Source organism: Epinephelus lanceolatus, chromosome 4 (assembly GCF_041903045.1).
Source record: "Epinephelus lanceolatus isolate andai-2023 chromosome 4, ASM4190304v1, whole genome shotgun sequence".
Lineage (NCBI taxonomy): Eukaryota > Metazoa > Chordata > Actinopteri > Perciformes > Serranidae > Epinephelus > Epinephelus lanceolatus.
Window position 1 is genome coordinate 46071237 of NC_135737.1, and position 21426 is coordinate 46092662.

Genomic DNA, 21426 nt, shown 5'->3' on the forward strand with positions numbered 1-21426 from the left:
TTTAAATACCGCACTTTGCAGAATTTACAGGCTGGAGGAAAGGAGTGTTTTCCCTCTCGTCATCTCCGCCCTCACCACGCCCCCTAACTATGACCAGACAACAACTGTATTTATTATCACTGTTAATCATAGCTGCAAATGAACTGTGCAACCATGCTAGCAGCTAGCGTTAGAGTTATCTCCACCCTCTCGTCCAATTATGGTCACTTGTGGCTCCAGGAAACTAAGATAGTTGTGGCCAGGATGCCAAACTGAAGGTTTTAGAACAGGAGTCCAGAAACCAGTGGGTGACATCATAGTGGCTACGTCCATTATTTTATCCAGTCTATGGTGTGGATGTATCAAGAGACCTGGATACAGCATTGTTGGAGGTGGGCTCCTGTTCATTCCTATAAAAGCTGCTCAGTGGCACATGAAGCCAAAAAGCTTGTGAAAAATGGGTCCAATATTTACTTCAGTGACTATGGGGCAAAGGAAACAGTCTTAATCTGCACTCACGTTCACTTTTCTCATTGGAATGAATGGACTCAGGGCCGCAGCTAGTCACCTAAAGGGGCAGGGCAGTGGCGGAACCCACATGACATAGAAACAGGAGATAAATCTAAAGTGGGCCGTCTCCATTTATCAACTGTCTCTGGTTCCACTTTTGACCACTATGTAAAATTGGCTTCAAAGCCCAGCGCTCTTCCTTGGGGCTTGGAGGAAATGCAGTTTTGGCCTGTCTTTCAGCCCCAGAGGTAATAATCTGAGCCTGTCAGTGGCAAAAACAAACTATTTTCATATAATTTACTGTGCAAACATACCATCGCAGTTTGTTTTGTTGCTGCCAGCTGCTGCCCTTTTGCTCAATACAGGAACAATTTCAAAAACTGTTGCTCCCACTAGACACAAAACCATGTGAACATACAGTCTAGGTAAAACAAAATACTGATGTGACCCTTTGAAATCAAACCTTTGCATCACCAAATGAATAATAATCACAGTATATCTACATGTATGTAGTATTTCTAACTGGTTGTTGAGCTGCTGATAGAGATCACAGCAAGAGAAGAACCCCGTGTCAAAGAGGCAGGCTTCCTTCCTGCCACGCAGACTTCTGGGTATTATCGGCTCATTAGTAGCAGCTTCAACAGCAGCTGAACTCTGGGTAACAATACACCAACATCCTGTAGCACGCACTCAAACAGGAAGTAGGAAAGTGGCTGGCTGGCTCTACTGGCGCTCCCGTCCACTCTCACCTCCATCGCATCAGGGCAGCAGGCTTTGTTTTACATCCATACATCACCTGACCTCACCCAGTGGTCTCCTAGCAACAGAGAGGGGAGGAGCCACACCCACCACTTCTACCAGAAAGCATCTATGTAACAACCGGAGAGTAAACAGTAGAGAGTGTTGCGAAACAGACAGCGAGTGTTTCCAGGCCAACAGTAAACATGATGGATGTGTGTTAGTGTTGCCCTTAGACCTGTGTGTGTGTGTGTGTGTGTGTGTGTGTGTGTGTGTGTGTGTGTGTGTTTACGCCTGGTACTAACTGGTAAGAATGTGAATTTTGATTTTAGCATTTGACTGTGAGCATGTTAACCTTTAGCGCCCGACTGACACACTTTATTGAAAATTAGATCTAAAAGTTGCTACAACACTTCGGTACAGTATTTGAGTAAATGACCAGGCTCCCTGGTGAAAGTCCCATCTAGCACCCCTCCCACAGCTGGCAGAGCGTCATACCTCCGTGAAAGGTGCCTTTTTGTTCTGGTGTCTGATGCCAAAATCACTGACAAAGTGGCAGTATTTGATGAGTTGAGAATGAGAACGGCTGGTCCCCCTCAGTGTTTAGAACTGTGCATTTGAGCTCTACTCCTGATAAAAAACAGAGGACTTATATTTCAATGAACTGCTAGGATGTGACTCAAAGATGCAACAATGCCTCTGGAAAAGAAAGTGGGAGCATCTTTGAAAGTATCTGCATAAAACAGAAAGAAGAAGGAGCAACTATGCACGGTTGAAGCAGGACGTACAGTACCATGACATTTCCACCATATATTTATGCAGAAAAGGAATAAATCAGTGCATACAAATTCACCAGAATGACTCAAACATATAAACCATTAAACAAAGATGTCTGTCTTTGTTGTGTCTCCTGCAGTCCTCTGTCCTCTGCTCTGTAAGAACGGAGGCATCTGCCTGCAGAAGGACCGCTGTCTCTGCCCGCCAAACTTCACTGGGAAGTTTTGCCAAATCCCTGTTGCCCCCACAGCCGTCGATGCAGCTGCAGCTGCAGCTGCATCTGCATCTGCATCTGCATCCGCCTCCTCCACCTCCACCAATGAGATCGTCAAACCTGTGCCGCTCTCTGCCATGGCAGCCAATCAGGAGCTGACCCAGTCTGAGTTCCTGCTGCCGCTGGGACAACACCAGGAGACGGGAAGGGCTGGTGGTGAGTCTGAACTCCGGCTCAAATGTTCCTGTGGTTGTTTGGATTGAAACACAGAGAAACTTGAACATGAAAAGGGTTTTTTCTTTGTTTATTTAACAGCGAAAAAGTGTCATCAATCTGAACGTCTGATGCACAGAAAGAAAATCAACTGTTATTTTATTAAGCAAAATCTCAGTGCTGTGGTAGTGTCTGAAACATTATTATCATGTTAAAAGTTTGTGTGTGTGTGTGTGTGTCTGTATGTGCATGCAGCTCCCGGCCCATCCATGGTGAAGGTCAGAGTGCAGCACCCCCCTGAGGCCAGCGTGAAGATCCACCAAGTGCGGAAGGTAATGAAAACAAACAGCACTGAAGTTTTACTTTGACAGTGTTTCATATGGTCAGTTTTCCTCTTCTGGTTCCAGGTGTCTGGATTCAGCCCCACACTGCGGACTCTCTCCTCCTTGTCCTCGGGGTCAGCGGGGGCTCCGGCTCCGGCTCCAGCAGGTGGGGGGGTCCAGGCCCAAACAGTGAGAGGGGACGGCACCTTCACCCAGCACTCTGGGTTCAAGTACTGCTTCAGAGAGGTTAAAGACGGACAGGTGAGAAGGAGCGGGAGGACTCACATTTGGTTCCAACATCTGTTCTCTGTTCAGGAAGCCAGAGTAAAGTCAAGCCAGCGCCCCCTAGAGGCTATGAATACTGCATTTTGGTGGCATAATCCCAGCCAGAAACGCAGCGATGACTCTGTAAAAAACATTCCGTGTTTTGTGGCACTGCCCTGGCTGGAAAACCAGCAACGGGGTAATACAAAAAAAACAAACAAACAAACAAAAAAGTGCTGGAAACACAGTGATGAGGAAAAAAACCCAAAACAACCAGCACGAAATTTTCTTGAAAATATTAAGACAATGTGCAGGTAGTATTGAGGATGGCGCCAGAGAGCTGGTCCCAAAAATCATCAGTATTCATGCTTTTGGGGATTAATTCCAAATCTGGTCATTATTTTTCCAAAATATTTTGAGCTAAATATCATTCACCAAAATTAAACATATGCCAGCCAGCAAGATTCTGTCAGTGTTGGACTGAAGAACATCTCACCCAGCCAGACCTCTGTGCTGTCAGCTTGTAGTTTTGCAACATACCTGTGATAACTTTAGTGACCCTGAAAGTATTTACAAAGACTTGATGACAATCCATCAAATAGTTGTTGAGATAAATTTAGCCTGTGTTGGACCAACACTTCCATCCTCAGACTCATGCCAGAAAAAATAGTTCTGTGTCACAGAATTAAGGCTAAGCAAGGTACTAGAGATGTCTCTCTCCCTAGCAACATTTTCCACCTCCTGCTGGGGGACCCCGAGTTGTTCCCAGGTCAGATGAGATATGTGATCCTTCCAGTGTGTTCTGGGTCTGCCCTTGGGCCTCCTACTTCCTGGAAAACTTCTAATGGGAGGCACAGAGGAGGATCCTGATCAGATGCCTGAACCACTTCCACTCCCTCTTGATGCAAAGGAGCAGTGGCTCTACTCCGAGCTCCCTCCAGATGTCTGAGCTCCTCACCCTATCTCTAAGGCTGAGCCCAGACACTCTACAGAGGAAACTTATTTCAGCAGCTTAGACCTGCAACCTCATTCTTTCAGTCACTACCCAGAGCTTGTGACCATAGGTGAGGGTTGGGATATAGATGGACCAGTGAATTGAAAGCTTTGCCTTCTGGCTCAGCTCCCTCTCAACCATGACAGTCCAGTACACCGTCCGCTTTACTGCTGACATCAACTCAAACCGCCGATCCATCTCACACACCATTTCACCCTCACTCGAGAACAAGACCCAGAGATACTTGAACTCCTTTGCTTGGGGCAGAAACTCTCTCCCAACCCAGAGGAGGCAACAGAGAACCAGACTTAGACTTGGAGGTGCTGACTCTCATCCCGACCGCTTCACACTCAGCTGCAAACCGCCCCAGTGCATGCTGGAGGTCACAGTGTGATGGAGCCGACAGAACCACATCATCTGCTAAGATGCAATTCTGAGTTCCCCAAACTGGACCCCATCCTCATCCAGCTGCTCCTTGAGATTCTGTCCATGAATACCACAAACAGCATTGGTGACGAGGGACATCCTGGCGGAGGCCAACACTCACGAGAGCACATTTGACTTTATGCTGAGTGAACGGCCGAAGGACCAGATGTCTTGAAGCAACGAACTGGCTACCCTGTATCACCTCAGTACCCCTCGAAGGACTCCTCAGGAGACACAGTCGAAAGCCTTCTCCACGTGAATATCCAAAGTACCTTTAGTTTTTGAGACAAAGTGTTGACTCTCTTCAGATGGTAACAAGAATTAACACTTCAAATATGTTTTAATTAAATAAAACATGTCTGTCTGATGGCAACTGGTCTACCGGCATGTAATAAAATATACTTTTTGTTTTTAATGAGCTTAAATTAGTGAAATATCGAACAGCGTGTGTTCTTTGTGAGATAATTAAATTTTTTTATGATAGTGCAGTATGAAGCCTTTTATGGTGAAAGTAAATGAGTGATTTATAGTTTATGATCCTGTAATGAGTTGTAACTACTAACTGAAGCCTGAGAAAAACTCCTCTCTGGTTCACATTAGCTCTCTGGCTGCAGACTCTCAGCGTGTTCGCACTTCTCTGTTTTCTGATAGAAAATCCCTGCTCGGCCATATTTCATGCCGATAATGAAACGCAGCCTTAGTTTCGGCTGCTGTAACTGCTGTCGCTCAGTCCTGATGTCCAACAGACTCCTCAAACTGCAAGAAACTACTGAAGCATCGGAACTTTCCTGTTCGGCAACGTACGATGTGCATCGTCGATGTCAGTTTTTTTTTTTAGCTGTGTGCGCAGCACTGCTTTATGGGTAGTAAAGTTAGCTGGTTTGACCCAGACTGACACATCTCAGCAACTATTATTGGATGGATTGTGATAAGATGTGGTTCAGCATTCATGTTCCCCTCAAGATCAATTATAACAACTTTGGTGATCCTCTGACTTTTCATCTAGCGCCATCATCAGGTCAACATTTGAACCGGATACATGTAGAACTAATGACAATCATTTCAGCTGTCTTATCTTTAACTTTATCACTTCTAATTGTGTATATACAGTACAGTTAACGTGTTTGTGTGTGTGTGTGTGTGTGTGTGTGCAGTGCAGCTCTCCTCTACCTGGTCTGAGGAGCAAGGAAATGTGCTGCAGAGGGATCGGGAAGGCCTGGGGCATCTCTGATTGTGTCCTCTGTCCTGAGAATACAGGTACACACACACACACACACACACACACATCAAGTACAAGCAATGGTGGAAAGAAAGTACATTTACGTAAGTGCTGCACTGAGGTACAATTTTAAGGTACTTGTACTTTACTGGAGTATATCCATTTTCAAAAATCAGATAAGAATTAGTGAAATAATTATAATGATATATCTGAAACATCATATTTGAATCATCAGAATAACAGTAAAACTATGCTGAAAAATTAGTCCAATATTAAAAAATTATCAGTACTGTCACAAAAATATTAGTCAGGTTTGTGAAAAGTATCAGTAAAATATAGGAAAAAAATAGTAAAATATCTAAAAGATATGTTAGTAAAATTGTAAAATATCTATAATAATATCTGGAAAGCATCCAAAAAATATATTAGTAAAATATCCAAAAAAAATATTATTAAAGTAGCAGTAAAAATTGAAAAATATCAGATAAAAATTAGCAAAATATCCATAATTAAATTTGTAAAACATTCTTAAAATAATAATAGAATAACCTTACAATTTTAGTAAAATATCCCCATTTTTCAAAAAAAAAATAAAAAAATAAAACAGCAGAAAATTACAAATATATCTTAAAATTAAAAAGTAAAATATCAGAAAAATATCAGTAAAGTACGTTTAAAATATCAGTTAAACAAGGGAACAATATTAATAAAATATATTGTAAAAAATATTAATAAATTATCCAAAAAAAAGTAAAATAATGTAAAGAAATCTGAAAAAAAACATTAGTCAAATATCTAAAGAATTATTAGTGAACTTCTAATTGAAATACTTCTGTAGATAAGTACAATTTTCACTTTATTTCTTTTAATTCTTTTTTCTGTATTTAACTTGTTTTATTTGATGCTACTTTATACTTCTACTTCACTACATCTCAGAGGTAAATATTGTACTTTTTCCTGCACTACATTTTTCTGACAGCTTAAGTGACCTTACAGATTATTAATACAAAACATAAATCAACTAATAGATGATGATGTATTATACAGATTAATCTACCCAGCAGTATAAACGCTATTAAAATGAGCTCCAGCTTCACCAGCTGCAGCATTTAAGCGATGAAAACATGAATGCATCAATAATTCTAATCCAATAATATATGTTAGTCTGAAATGGACCATTCTGCAGAGTGAGTACTTTTACTTTTCATACTTTAAGGAATATTTTTGTTGCCAAGACTTCTAAGGTAAATTTTGAAAGCAGGACATTAACTTGTAGCAGAGTATTAAAACTGTGTGGTATTTGTACTTTTATGTAAGTTAAGAGTCTGCTGAATACAGATACCTCAAACTATCAGTACCTGAGTAAAAGTACTCTCATGCACAGGATCTAAAGTTGACTTTGTTCGAAGTGTTCAAAGTACTGACACTGTTTTCCAAAAATACCACACTGTGATACTGATGTTGAGAGATTTGACCAAAAATAACAGAGCGCTGCCAACTTCCAACACACACACACACACACACACACACACACACACAGCACAAACACTGAGACACATACTGAGATATTTCTCCTTCTCTTACTGTGAAGGTCTGATACTTTATGACTGAAATATTTTGGAAATATTCCAACAGGAGCTGCTTACATAACTATCTGACATTATCACACACACACACACACGCACACACATGCACGCATGCACACACACACACACACACACACACACACACAGTCAGTCAGTAATGATGCTTCCTCCATGTTCTTGCAGAGCTGACTAACAGTAAAGGAATGTTGCTCTGTGGGACTGTAGGACTTTAACACACACAAATCAAACATCTGCACGTGTGAGAGTGTGTGTGTGTGTGTGTGTGTGTACAGACACATAGGGAAATTGTGTTAGCTCACTTGCAGGGCGTCCAACTTCACATCAGTCTGTCAAATCAGAGAGAATGACGCAATACACCTTTAAAACCAAGCAGAGAGAGTCGAAGGAAAAAGAAAACAAGAAGCAAAGGAGAAACACACACACACACACACACTACTCTGGTGTTTCTGTTAAAACGTCTAAAAGATCAACAGAGTCTGGTCTTTGAGTTGTGTGTTTCTACAGCCTGATGTATCTTCTTCCTCAGTTGTTCTTAATAATTCACTTTATGTCACTGGATGACATGTTCCTCCATCACCATGAACACACACACACACACACACACACACACACACACACACACAGGGGTTGTCACAATACTAGAATTTCTTACTTGATACCGATACCCAGAAAAATACTCAATATTTAAACAGTAAACTTACTGTAAGATATCAATGACTACAATATTTTTAGGTTCTTTCAGACACAAATAATTGGCAGGACTGATAACCTTGGCTGCCTAGCTCGCACGTTAACGTTAGTCATCTTATTATGACTAAGCTAACCCTTAACTTAATGATAGCATAACAGACGGCTAACGTGGCTGTTGGCTGATGACCAATAATAAAACGGCTAATGGTAATGTGTGCCACAGGCCAGGTTAACATTTATGCAGTGCTGGCGCGTGGCATAGGCAGTGAAGACAGTGTATACATAAACATATATTATATAGACAGGAAGTCAGTCAGTTTTTGTTGTTATTAATTAGTATTAATTAGTAATTGATTGTTAACTATCATCATCATCAGCTCAAGGCAACAACAGCTGTCCCGCTGGTTTTGAACGAACCAACGGAACGCATGGAACACACTGTGTCGGTGAGTTTCACACGCGCACACACCCACACACAGGAAGTAGGTCAGAGGTCACAGTATCTCAGGTAGCAGAGCAGGTCGTCAACAGATCGTTGGCAGATTAATATATATATGTATATGTGTATGTATCGATAGATAGATAGGTAGATTTGTTTAACTGTTACAGTGATAAAGCACAATAGACATTTGACAATAGATTACCTATTCAGCCTTTCAGTGCAGTAAAGTATAAAGAAGTATTTTGTCCTCATAAATTGATGCTCCAAATAGCTCTCAATGACAATCAAACATTACTTTAATTTTAACTTTCATTTATCACTTTTTATTTATTACAATAACACAGTCAAATGTAGTTTCTTACAGTTGCATCCCCCATGCTGTTTTCTGTCTCAATGACCTTTGACCTCACTTTGGCTGTTCTACCTGTTGTTGTTTACATGTCTAGCAGCCAACATTGTGATATGTTGTTCCATTTACAGCACTGGTTATCCGGATTTGGTAATCTTGGAAAATTTTTATCTGGATCAGGGTGATTTAATCCAATGTTGCTTTAAAAAATGGTATTTAAGTTGGATTAGTTGATCCTGGGTAGCAAAACATGGGATCTCAAAATCAGGATCATTCTGATCCAGATTAATGTTTGTTTTTTTCAACAAACGTGGATGTGATGTTTTTTTGGTGAGAAGCTGCCACTGAAGTTTCCTTTCAGTGTGAGAAAGTGTGTCCTTGTCCACTCATGTATCCCATATTCATATACATTTGTGTGTCTGTGTGCATGTGTGGGTGTGCGCACATATTAACTTGTGTGGTTGTGTGTGTGAATGTGTGGTTGTGTGTGTGAATGTGTGGTTGTGTGTGTGGTAATGTGTGTGTAGATGTGAATGAGTGCCTCCATCCGGGGCTGTGTGAGAATGGGCTCTGTGTGAACACCAGGGGGAGCTATAGCTGTGTGTGTAGGGCGGGGTTCATCCTCGACGCCACACATGGAATCTGCATCTGTGAGTAACACACACACAAACACACACACAAAGCCGCCGGCTTGGGAATGACATCAGGAATAATGCAGACTCCAGGTCCGAACTTCCTAAATCCATCTGAGCTCATAGTATCGCTAAAATCTGGACAACTGTTGATATTCAAAAGAAACATCTGAGCACCCAATACTGGCTGATTTATATTCAAATATAAACAAACTCTGTGAGGACCCCCCCGATTTAAAAAATGTTAAAGCTAAATACTGAGACATTTTATAGTGTAAAGATCATCTTTGCTCTGTAAAGGACAAACTCTTGTTCTGTCAGATGTGTCTGGTCCCCCTCAGCTTTGGGCGGATTTCCATTGGCCTGAGACATGTTGGGGGGTGTTTAAGAGGAAGACTGTGGAGTGACGAGGCATTTTCTGGTGTGACTTGGAGTTGGTTGATTGGGGCACAACTTTTTTAGATCCATCTGCGTCTCTGAAGGATTTTGCTCCTGATTCCATTTATCTGCTGCTGTTGATGATTTTGTCTGACAGATCGGCTTGTTTTTCCTTCCCATTCCCATTTTCTAAGAGCTGGTAAATCCTGATGATTTTTCATAACTTTTTGTCAAAGTCAATCCTAGATCAATCTCGGAGCCCATTGGCAAGCAACAAGAAAACAGCATGTTTGAAGAATAGCGACCCACCAATGTCACTGTAACTAAGTACATTTACTCATGCACATTACTTGAGTACAAAGTTGAGATTCATGTTCTTTACTTTACATTGTGTTTTACCAAAAGTCAGCAGAGTTCATGAATCTCTTTGTTCTCCTGAAGGTCAACAGACGTCTTTGTGTGAAAGTCAGTGAGTCTCGTTGTTCCATCGAAAGTCAATGGGTTCTTTGTTCTGTTCAAAGTCAGAAGAACTCTTTGTTCTGCTAAAATTCAGTGAAATATGGGTGAAGTTTGGTGCTCAGATGGGTTTTGTGAAGCCAGACTGGTGTTCTGCTTATTCCGACCGGCATTTGCTGAAGAGGAGGAGGAGGTAGAGGAGGAGGAGGAGGAGTGGGTTTGCTGCAGGATGCTGGTAATCAACGCTCTAATCAAAGCTGATTTATTAAACCTGACAACATCTTGTCTCTCTGTTGCTTCCGAACTGGCTGGAAATGCTCATGGAGGGGTGTGTATTATATATATCTATGTGTGTGTGTGTTTGGTCATTGACGGTCAGGTGTGTTTTTGTGACTTTTGTGATGGATATTTGTTGGTTTTTCTCTCCTCTTTGTCGAAATTTGTCTCCTAGAAATTACAAAATGTGCTTTATTCTCAAATTGTCAAAGTATGTAAATGGTTATCACTAAAAGTGCACTCTTTCAATATTTAACTGAGATCATGATCTTCCTCTAACTCTGACTTTGAAGTTTAACCAGGTTTGAGTTGTTTAAGGTCGATATTAAAAGAAAACTAATGTGTTCAGGGGATAGGATTTGTACAAACATTTTGCGACAAGACAAAAATACCTCAATAAATCAAAATTGTTATTCCTTTTGATTTCCCAGAAAAAACAAATGAAATTTGGTATTAACTTTAGAGAAAATAAGAACGTGCTCTGAAATAAAAGCTCCATTTAAACCAAATTACAAAAACCACTTGATTAGTAATAGATCATGTTTTGGCTTAATATATGATTTTGTGGGCACAATCTCTGCTGGAAAAGCAGTGATGTCTCCGTAACAAAGACCGCTTTTTGTGCCTAAAAAGCTGCTGGAAACACAGCAATGGCTCGGTAAAAAACGGCTGGTGTTGTTCTTTGTTGGCTCCAAAGAGTGGTCTGCAGCTTGGCAGAAGTGTTACCTCAGTATCACGCCATCCACCATCCCCTTCACTTCCTGATGACGGTCAGCTTACTTTGGAAACTTTGATATGATACATATGCAACGTGCAAATGTATCTGGAACGTACAATGCCAACATTTTCCTCTGGCGACTGTGTTGCCAAAACATTTCCTATTGATATTAATAAAAAAATGTCATAATTTTCTTTCGCAGATTTAGAGTTTTATGAATGTAATTTCTAGGAGACAGGGTTGCTCTGTCTGTCCAGGCTGGCCTGATCAAACTCTGGACTCTGACCTTTATTTGGCTGTTTGTTTGAGATTGTGCTCAGTTGTTTGTTGCTTGTCCTCTCAATGAGGAAAACTGTCCGACTGTCTGTCTGTGTCTTTTTCCTTTTTGTTTTCAAATAGCTGATTACCAGGTCCCCCGAAAGACTTGTTTCAGCTGACCTCCAGAGACTCGTGATATTTGATGATGGACCAAACATTAAAATTTGAACTGATATCAAACAGGATGTCATCTACTCTCAGCTTGATGACTTGATATTCAGACACATGCAGACCCTGGATTCTTAACTTATGTGAAAAGTTTAAACACCTTTACTTTTTGCTTCATGGACAAATTCTCTGTTTCTGTTCTTGCATCATTGTTCTTGCTCCTCATATCCAATCAAGCCACCGGGAAGTTTGTATGGCTGTGATGTCAGAGCTTGCTTGATGTGTGTCGAGTCTCCATCAGGGCTGTTTGAATGTTGACTCTAATGGAACAGCATGTACTGATTCTGCATGCAGTGCTCTACTGGTGCCTCCGGCTTGAAGTCTGTTTAAACTCCCAGACCAGCTTTGTGTCCAGTCCTTTGTGTAACGTGTCCCCTTTCCTCCTTCCATGTGTCCTCTGCAGCCCAGAGTGTGATATCAGAGGAGAAAGGTCAGTGTCACCGGGTCCTGGGTTTCGGCCAGGGTCCGTCCTCCTGCTCCTTGCCCATCCTCAGGAACATCACCAAGCAGATCTGCTGCTGCAGCCGAGTTGGCAAAGCCTGGGGACCCAACTGCCAGAGGTGTCCTTACTTTGGTTCAGGTTGGTTACCAGCGACCTGCTTCCTCTGGCTGCTAACCATTTACATGCTAATCAGCTAATAACATTAATATAACCTTTATTGAAAAGGGGAAGGATGCTCTGATTGTGGGCACATATATAACAATAGAAGCACACGCAAGTTACGGTATACATAAACAAGTCATACCACAAACAAGACAAGGACCTCAACATTAGGGTCAACATCTGTTCCAAGAAAGAACACACATTCAAGCTGCACTTAGTCAGTCAAAAGGAATTTAAATTGATTCAAAGGGATGAGCTAATTTTCTAGTTTTACAAGCTTCTGCAGATTGTTCCACTTTGTAGAGCATCATATTTAAGAGCCAGTTTCCCAGTTTCAGTTTTACCATGATGATTTTCAAAGGCCATATAGTCTAGGGACCTAGTGCAGTGTGAATTTGATCTGTAGTTAAAAAGATATGTAAGATACTCTGGTAGTTTGCAAAGATGTGCTTTGTAAACAAATATAATATAAAGCAGTGCCGCTCTCTTTTCACTGCCAACACCACCACTTAACTGTCTTATAAACAAGGATGCGTTCTTACAGCCATCCTTAGTTATGAACCTAAGAACGGAATGATAGACGGTTGTATTTAAAATGGCATCATCTGCATAGATTAATTGTACTGTTTTTAATTTTAACACCTAATTCATTTATAGAAATTGTAAATATAAGTAGTCCCAGAATATAACCTGGTGGCACACCTTTGTTAACAATCATAAAGCTGGACTGATTGCCATCAGCCACAACAGCTTGTGTTCTAACACTGTCATTTACAGGTAAATAATTTGTCATCAGTTCCAATTTGATGATCTACAATAACAAAAGCCCTATCAGTGAAAACGGGGACCGCAAGATGCCATAGCCTGCCACAATAACATATCGGTGCTAACCAGACAAAAGGTTAATTTCTTCTACAGACTGCAGATGATGTTTCTTCTGTGGAACAGTTAAAACTCCAGCAAAGAGTTATGAGAAATACTTCACTTTATTGTTGTGACTTTCTCAGTAAAATTGGCAACTTTCAGAGGTCCAGTGTGTAGGAATTAGGGGAATATATTGGCATAAACTCAACTTAATATTCATATCTATGTTTTCATTACTTTATAATAACCTGAAACTCAGAATCGTTGTGTTTTTGTTACCTTAGATTAAGCTATTCCTATCTTCAAATGCTTTGTACATGGGAGAAGCTCCAGTTGGTTGCAGTCTGCAACCTCACCACTAGATGCCACTAAGTCCCACACATGAGAACTTTAACACTGTGTTTGCGATTTTTATTTTCCAAATAAGAGCCTATCCACAAAGTTTGTGACTTTTTATCAGTTTTAGCAGCGCAGCTGTAGAGATGTTGATGTTGTGATGATGATGATGTTCTATCAGCCAGTCCAGACTGAAATATCTCATCAACTATTGGATAGATAGCCATAATATTTGGCATAGATATTCATGATCCTCAGAGGATGAATCTTACCAACTTTGGTGATCTTCTGACTTTTCCATAAGGTCAAAATTAGCCAATACTTTAATTTATGACCAAGTATGTGCAGAACTAATAACATTCAATGATTGTAATGATCAGCCTCAGTTGTTCTTTGTGTTTACTGCTGATTAGCTAATGTTCTAACACGCTAAACTAAGATAGTGAAAGTAGTGAATGTTACACGTGCATGCTCACAGTGGCAATGCTAGCATGCACGTGTAACATTCACTACTTTCACTATCTTAGTTTAGCTAATGTTCTAACACGCTAAACTAAGATAGTGAAAGTAGTGAATGTTACACGTGCATGCTAGCATTGCCACTGTGAGCATGTAAGCATTCGAGTGCAGCCTTGCAGAGCTGCTAGCATGACTGACTCTCATTTTACTTTTAATTTTTATTTTAGAATGCGTATACATGTATTAAAATCATTACACCTATTACCACATCACATCACATCACATCACACCTATTGAATTAGTGTGTAATATTGTCTAGCTGATTTTACAGCGGCCTTAAGGTACTTTAGCAGGTGTTTTATAAAGCAGCAACTGTATAAATTCATTTCTGTAACAGGAAACCAGTGTGAGCATTGGAGAACGGTCAGTTTCAATGGTCTTTTTGGGAAGACAAGACAAAGTGTTGGAGTAGTGGTATTGACTCTTCTCTGCCTCCTTCCTCCTCCAGTGGCTTTTAAGGAGATCTGTCCGGCTGGTCCTGGTTACCATTACTCAGCTTCGGCCCTGCAGTTCAACCAGAGAGTCAACGAGCACCTGGGGAGCCGAGGAGTTCAGCTGGTCACCCACAGCAACCAGGATAACCAGGGTACCTAATTTAGATCGACCTAGAACTTATTGTATGTTGGCTAAATATCACCTATATATTTAAGGTTTGGTTTAGTTTTTATGTCATTTTATGGTGGAGTTTTCATGTTTGCATGGCCCTGCAATCTTGGTAGTGGGTCGGCCTGGACTGAAATATCTCAACAACTATTGGATGGATTGGCATGAAATTTTGTACATGAATCTTATAGACATTGTGAATCCTCCTGACTTTCCATCTAGTGCTACCAGCACAATGTTTCACCTAACAGCAACAAACAGAAAGGAGCTTTTTCAGGTACCCCCTGGTTCCTGCAGAGAAAGTGATTTATTCTCCCATTAACTGATGGAGGGACATGAAACTCTCCTGAATGAATCATCAGAACAAAAGATTAACAACAGTGTTAGAAAATATCTGATTCTTTGATGAAAAGTCAAAGGCAACACATTAACAGATTGCAGAAAAGCCAAATAACTTAAAGCCTGAATGCAGCAGCGATGATAATAAAGCTGCTGCTGTGTGACAGAGTGACGGAGAGAGAAACAGAAAGAGGGGAAAAGAAGGTATAAGTTGGATTATTGCACAATGGTGATCTATGTTAATAACTGGCTCAGAGCGCTGCTTTGTCACTAATTCACCTGCCCAACCGAGACCTGTGATATTTTCAAACAAGCTTACTTGACCCGTGTGCTGTTGATCAACCTGCACATCACTAGTATTGCAGCATTTAGAGCCAACCACCAAACTGACAGATAAAAAACCTGATTCATTAGAAACAACGTGTAAATAATCTAAGCTGGTGGTCAGAACATAAACCTTTATGACTGTGACAATGTCTGCCACATTTTGCTCACACTAGCCACTAAAAGCTAACTGTCATGCAGCACAAAGAGAGGTTGTATCAACAAAACTTATGGGTGCATTGGTCTAAAGAAGGTTGTAGTTTTCTGCTCGTCAATTCTACATTTTATTTTTGTAAGGAAAAAGGTGTTATATTTCTTCTGCCAAAACTTCTGTTGAAACATTTTATTTTGAATGGATGCTTCTTTGCTTGAATTTGCACCAAGTCTTTCTTTGTCTCTTTTTCTTTGAGCTACTATACATGCAGCCTCTAAAATTCACCTTTTGACTCTATTTTTTACATGAAAGCTAAAATAGATTTATGTGTGCTCTAGTTGCAAATTAAGCACCCAGAGGACACAAACCATTCACGCATCCATTTTTTGTCCACACCTCCGTCCACCAGGTCCTGGTTCTGGGACCAGTAGCAGCGGAGCCTCCAGGTCTCAGCAGATACCCTCTTCTTCTGGAGCAAGTACTTCGCTGAGTTCTTCTTCAGGTGTCGGGTCCAGTACTGGATCAGCTGGTACCAGCATAACCCACATCAGACCCAGTCTACCCCAGCCTCAACCCAGACCCCAGCCCCACCCTCAACCTCAGCCTCGACCTCAGCCTCGGCCCCAGCCTCCATCTCAGCCTCGACCTCAGCCTCAGCCCCAACCTCCATCTCAGCCTCGACCTCAGCCTCAGCCCCAACCTCCATCTCAGCCTCGACCTCAGCCTCAGCCCCAGCCTCCATCTCAGCCTCGACCTCAGCCCCAATCTCCATCTCAGCCTCGACCTCAGCCTCGACCTCAGCCTCAGCCCCAGCCCCAGCCTCCATCTCAGCCTCGACCTCAGCCCCGGCCAGCTGACTCTTCCCCTTCCAGGCCAGTGCAGCCTGGCGGCACCGGCACCACGGCCTCCCAGGACAAACCCCAGACTCCCAGCAGACCTGGGACCCAACAGAACCAGCCCGACCCTGCCCTGTCATTCACAACACAACAAAGAACCCAGCCTCCACCCACCAGGACTCAAGGTAACAGAGGCTCCAAGAGCGAAATACTGCTTTGTTTAATAAGAGTCAGTTCTGTTACAGTGTCTTGAATGCAGTACATTTAATGACATGACCTCAGTCAGATGAGTCCCCTCTGTCTTCAGCAGGTGGTCAGTCCTCCTCGGTATCCCGGCCAGATCAGCCAGCAGCCAGAGGGGACTCTCTCCCCGCTCCTGCCCAGCCACAGAGCCCTGAGCGTGGGTCGAGTTCCAGCAGAGACCTCCCTCTGCAGAGCAGACCAGCTGTCAGCCCAACGACCCGACCAGCCCGAGTCCAGCGTGAGTACCAGCAGACTCAAAGCACAGCCTCAGACCACACAGAGTACATGTGTTTATGTATCAGTGTCTGAAGATGAGCATGCATTCAGTGGTGGCATTCAGACCACAGGTCTCCACCACAGTTCTGTTTTCCGATATTACTGAACACTGCAAAGCCGTGAGCATGCCTGAATCTGAGTTCACTTAGTGGAGACATACCAAACACACACCTGTTGTCCACATGTAAACAATTTCCACCGGAATTTGCTGCCAACTAAAATCTGACTCTGAACTAAGAATCAGACATGTAGTGGGAAAGCTTCAGCCCCAGAAGTCCCAGTTTTATGTCTTTAAATAAAAAAAATCACATCAAAGTGTTAAATTCCTGCAACAGCTTTGTTAGAAATACGAGATTGTGTTGTTAACCTTAATCAGACATCATGTTCACAAGCATTATACTAACGTAACCAAATCACAACACTGGAGGCAATTACATCATCAGTTACTGCAAAAAGAAAATTCCATAAAACGAGACAAACAATGAAACTAAAGATCCCAATAAAAAAGGCTCTGTGTGTGTGTGTGTGCGCCCACGCAGCAGTGCGAGGTGTGTGTGAGAGCAAACCAGGTGTGTGTGGGCGGGGACGCTGTGTGGACCAGCCAGGTGGAAAACACACGTGTGTGTGTGATCAGGGATACCAGCCCAACTCTCAGCGCACATACTGCCAAGGTGAGAACTATTATTAGATTATTATTGATTTTATTTGACTTTTTTCAGGGGAGGACATTTTGCCAAATTTTCTGCTATTTTACAAATAATTTTCAGATATTTGACCAGCATTCTCTGGCATTTTTTTTTAAATAATGTTTTTGACATTTTACTAAAAGTATGATAGATACTCTATGAGGGTTTTTTAAAAAAATATATTTCACTAATAATTTTCTGATATTTTACTATCTTTTCATACATTGACTGATTTTTTTTAATATTTTACTTTTTCAGTATTTTAATTTAATTTCTTCTGAGTATTTTATTCATGTTTTATGGATATGTAAATGCATTGTTTTGGTATCCTTTACTAATATTTTTGTGACATTTACTATTTGTTTTTGCACATTTTACAGATTTTTTTTAGAATATGTTGCACATTTTTTTCTGATATTTAAGTAATATTTTTCTGATATTTTAATAACATTTTTAGATACATTTTACTCATGTCAAGGGGATGTTTTCCTAATATTTTTGAGGATTTTTTACTTGTATTTTGGGAATCCTTGACAGATATCTTTGGAATATTCTACTTTTGTGTTTTTTTTAAAAAATCAGATTTTTTTACTCATTTTTTGTGAATCCTTTACTAATGTTTTTTTTTATTTTTTTATTAAAGTTCTTTTTGGATATCTTACTAATATCTTAGGGGTATTTTACTATATTTTACAGGATGGGGTTATACATAAGGTAATGCGCATTCAAGCTCAGGTTTCCGCCGGGTAGCTGATCAAATTTGTCCAAACATCTGAAACATTTCTTTTGGAGCACAAACATGTATTTATAATAATTTGATAAAGCTCCATCCATGTGAGACAGCTAGAATTATTCACTGGTGTATCATATTTTTTTAATAATGTTTTGTGTGTGTGTGTGTGTGTGTGTGTGTGTGTAGATGTGAATGAGTGTATCCAGTCTTCAGCTGTGTGTTCAGTGGGAGAGTGTATGAACACCATGGGAAGCTACAGGTGTGTGTGTCCGCCTGGATACATGAGCAGCAGCCAGCAGACTAGCTGTCAAGGTAACGGCCACTTCCTGTTGTGTCTTTATTTGTGCAGGTTGTTTGTGTTTCTTCTTCTTCTTCTAACTAAAAGACTCTGTCACTTCCTCAGACATCGATGAGTGTCTGCAGAATCCCTGCACCAACGGTCGCTGTGACAACACGCCGGGCAGCTACAAGTGTGTCTGTCGCCTTGGCTACAGGCTCATCGGCAGCATCTGCACAGGTAACCAAAAGACTCATGATTTCAAAATTCAAATGTTGATAAAAAAAAGACAGAAGTTAGAATAGTTTAATTGTTATAATAATCTAGGACCATCCTGTACAATGAGCGCTTTCACTTATGCTACATTAAGCAATAACAATTTTGTACTTTTGCTTAAGTCAAATCTTGAATTTAAGACTTATGAATTTGAGTCAAGTAAAAATAGCAATACCACTATGAGTACTTCCTCCACCCCTGACTCTAAGTATGTTTTGTTGATAATACTTTAATGTGGTATTGCTTCTTTTACTGAAGTAAAACATCGTAACAGTATTTGTTTCACCGCTGGATCAGCTGTGTCAGAAATGTGTGTGTGTGTGTGTTTCAGATATGGACGAGTGTGAGGATGCTCTGCAGTGTCCAGGTCAGGAGTGCATCAACAGTCAGGGCTCGTACCGCTGCGTGTCCTGTCAGCCCGGATACAGACTGGTCAACAGGCTCTGCACAGGTACACACACCTGTTGGTAAAATTACAACTTGCAATACCACAAAGTATAAATACTCTGGTACAAGTGAAAGAGTAATTATAGTTGCCAGATAAATGTTGTACAGTTAAAAGTACTAGGTATTTTTCTAATGTTTTACAGATAATATTTGGGGTACTTAACTTTTTGTCTAATATTTACTAATATTTATCCACTTTTTTGTTAATGTCTTTTCAAAAGCTTACTCATAATTTTGGGATTCTTTACCAGTATTATTTGGATGATATTTTAAATTTCAAATACCAGGAATATGTAACTTGTGTTGAGTGCAAAGAGGCGAATACAACGTATTTGAATGTCAGATTTCTGATGTATATTAAACTGAAAATACAAAAAAATTATGACTTGTCAGTTTATTTATTTATTATCTTATATGTCAGAGTGACACTAGTGAGGGTTTTATTACCACACAGCACACTTTACTTTATCACAACCAGTGTCAGTGATTTGAGACTATCAGATTTATTGATTTAATGAATGAAATCTGAGTCTCATCATTCTGTCATGATGCATATTTGCAGACATCGACGAATGTCGCCAGGCTCCCTGCTCCAATGGTCGCTGTGAAAACACACCAGGAAGCTACCGCTGTGTCTGTCGTCATGGTTACAAGCTCCAGAACAACACCTGCACAGGTATAGTGAGGAAAGGGTGAAAGAAGTACTCAGACTAAACAAATGAGATATATCATGTTCATTTTTGCATATTTTACTGATTATTTTTTTATTACAATTTTATACTTAAAATTCTCAACTTTTTGGCTCATGTTTTTGCGTATTTTGGTAATATTTTTCAGATAATTTACAAATATTTTTCTGCATATTTTACTGATATTTTTCATATACTTTTCAAACATTTTTCTGATATTTTCACATTTTTTACAGATAATTTTTCTTATTTTTTGATTTTTCTTTCCTTTTTTTTTAGTAGTGTTTTATGCTTCTGGTCTTTTTGACAAGCTAACTGGCTGTTGCTTCATATTTAGAGTGACATCAATCTGAACATTGTCAAATGTGAAACTCTTCCCTTAATGAAATATTAGCGTGTGTGTCTGTGTGTGTGTGCAGACATAGATGAGTGTGCAGAGCGGTCTCAGTGTCCTGGTCAGATGTGTGTGAACACTGTGGGATCGTACCGCTGTGTGTCCTGTCGACCAGGGTACACACTCACCAACAGACAGTGTACAGGTACATAAACAGACACGCACACACACAGCACTTTGAATCCCCTCGTCGTTGAACTGTGCTGAACAGATACACTACTGTTTTGCAGATGTAAATGAGTGTGAGAACAGCGAGTCTTGTCCTGGTCAGCGGTGTGTGAACACTGAAGGGTCTTACAGCTGTGTGGAGTGTCAGCAGGGATACCACAGCGTCAATGGGGTGTGTGTAGGTCAGTGCTGGAAGAAGTATTGTACTAATACCACACTGTGAAAATACTCAATTACAGGTAAAAGCCCTGCATTCAGAACCTTATTTGAGTAGAAGTATGATTTGTCCACTACTTTACTAATATTTTTCTAAAATTTTAATTATATTTTCTGATATTTTAGTGATAGTTTTTGTGTATTTGATTAATACCTGTCATGTCATCCATCTTTATATACAGTCTACGGTGGAAACACTGATTACATTGGGCTAAAGGAACCTTTTAAGATCTTGAATAGATAAAGACATTCATGCTTCCCAGAGGATGAATTGTAATGATTTTTTTGTATGTGTATGTCAGATGAGGACGAATGTGTGCAGGCCTCTCAGTGTCCCGGTCAGCAGTGTGTGAACACTGTGGGATCATACCGCTGCGTGTCCTGTCAGCCTGGATACAGCAGCAAGGACGGCTCCTGCCAAGGTAACACACAGACACAAACACACAATGTTTCCTGACCATCACTGACATAGTCTCAGTTTAGATCAGTGATCAGAGCTGAGCAAAACAATGTGTGCATTCAGGTGTTTTTAACCAATCAGTGACAAGTATTCAGACAGACCTCTCTCCTGTCTGCAGATGTAGATGAGTGTGCCAGCGAGGGGGCGTGTGAGGCAGAGCGGGTGTGCGTGAACACCATTGGCTCGTTCAGGTGTGACTGTCCGCCTGGGTACCGAACCTCCAGCCTGGGAAGACAGTGCAGAGGTAAGTGGAGTTCACTGCCTGACAGGAACGTCAACAACATAATAAAC

General features: G+C 40.9%; 1 protein-coding gene across 5 annotated transcripts in view; it reads left to right on the forward strand.

Annotated features, from left to right (window-relative positions):
* The window catches only part of LOC117259707 (latent-transforming growth factor beta-binding protein 4-like), a 60294-nt gene that overhangs the window by 19285 nt on the left and 19583 nt on the right, over positions 1–21426 (forward strand). For 2 of the 5 annotated variants that reach the window (XM_078167370.1, XM_078167371.1), the window contains exons 4-22: positions 2144–2434; positions 2687–2763; positions 2839–3015; positions 5593–5695; positions 8332–8400; positions 9273–9395; positions 12095–12271; positions 14463–14600; positions 15844–16455; positions 16578–16751; positions 17329–17460; positions 18395–18520; positions 18612–18725; positions 19093–19212; positions 19771–19884; positions 20317–20436; positions 20522–20641; positions 20978–21097; positions 21254–21379. In XM_078167370.1, the coding sequence (XP_078023496.1) occupies positions 2144–2434; positions 2687–2763; positions 2839–3015; positions 5593–5695; positions 8332–8400; positions 9273–9395; positions 12095–12271; positions 14463–14600; positions 15844–16455; positions 16578–16751; positions 17329–17460; positions 18395–18520; positions 18612–18725; positions 19093–19212; positions 19771–19884; positions 20317–20436; positions 20522–20641; positions 20978–21097; positions 21254–21379 (3033 nt within the window). The remainder of the gene's footprint in view (positions 1–2143; positions 2435–2686; positions 2764–2838; positions 3016–5592; positions 5696–8331; positions 8401–9272; positions 9396–12094; positions 12272–14462; positions 14601–15843; positions 16456–16577; positions 16752–17328; positions 17461–18394; positions 18521–18611; positions 18726–19092; positions 19213–19770; positions 19885–20316; positions 20437–20521; positions 20642–20977; positions 21098–21253; positions 21380–21426) is intronic. The other 3 variants (XM_078167373.1, XM_078167372.1, XM_078167374.1) reach the window with 3 other exon arrangements.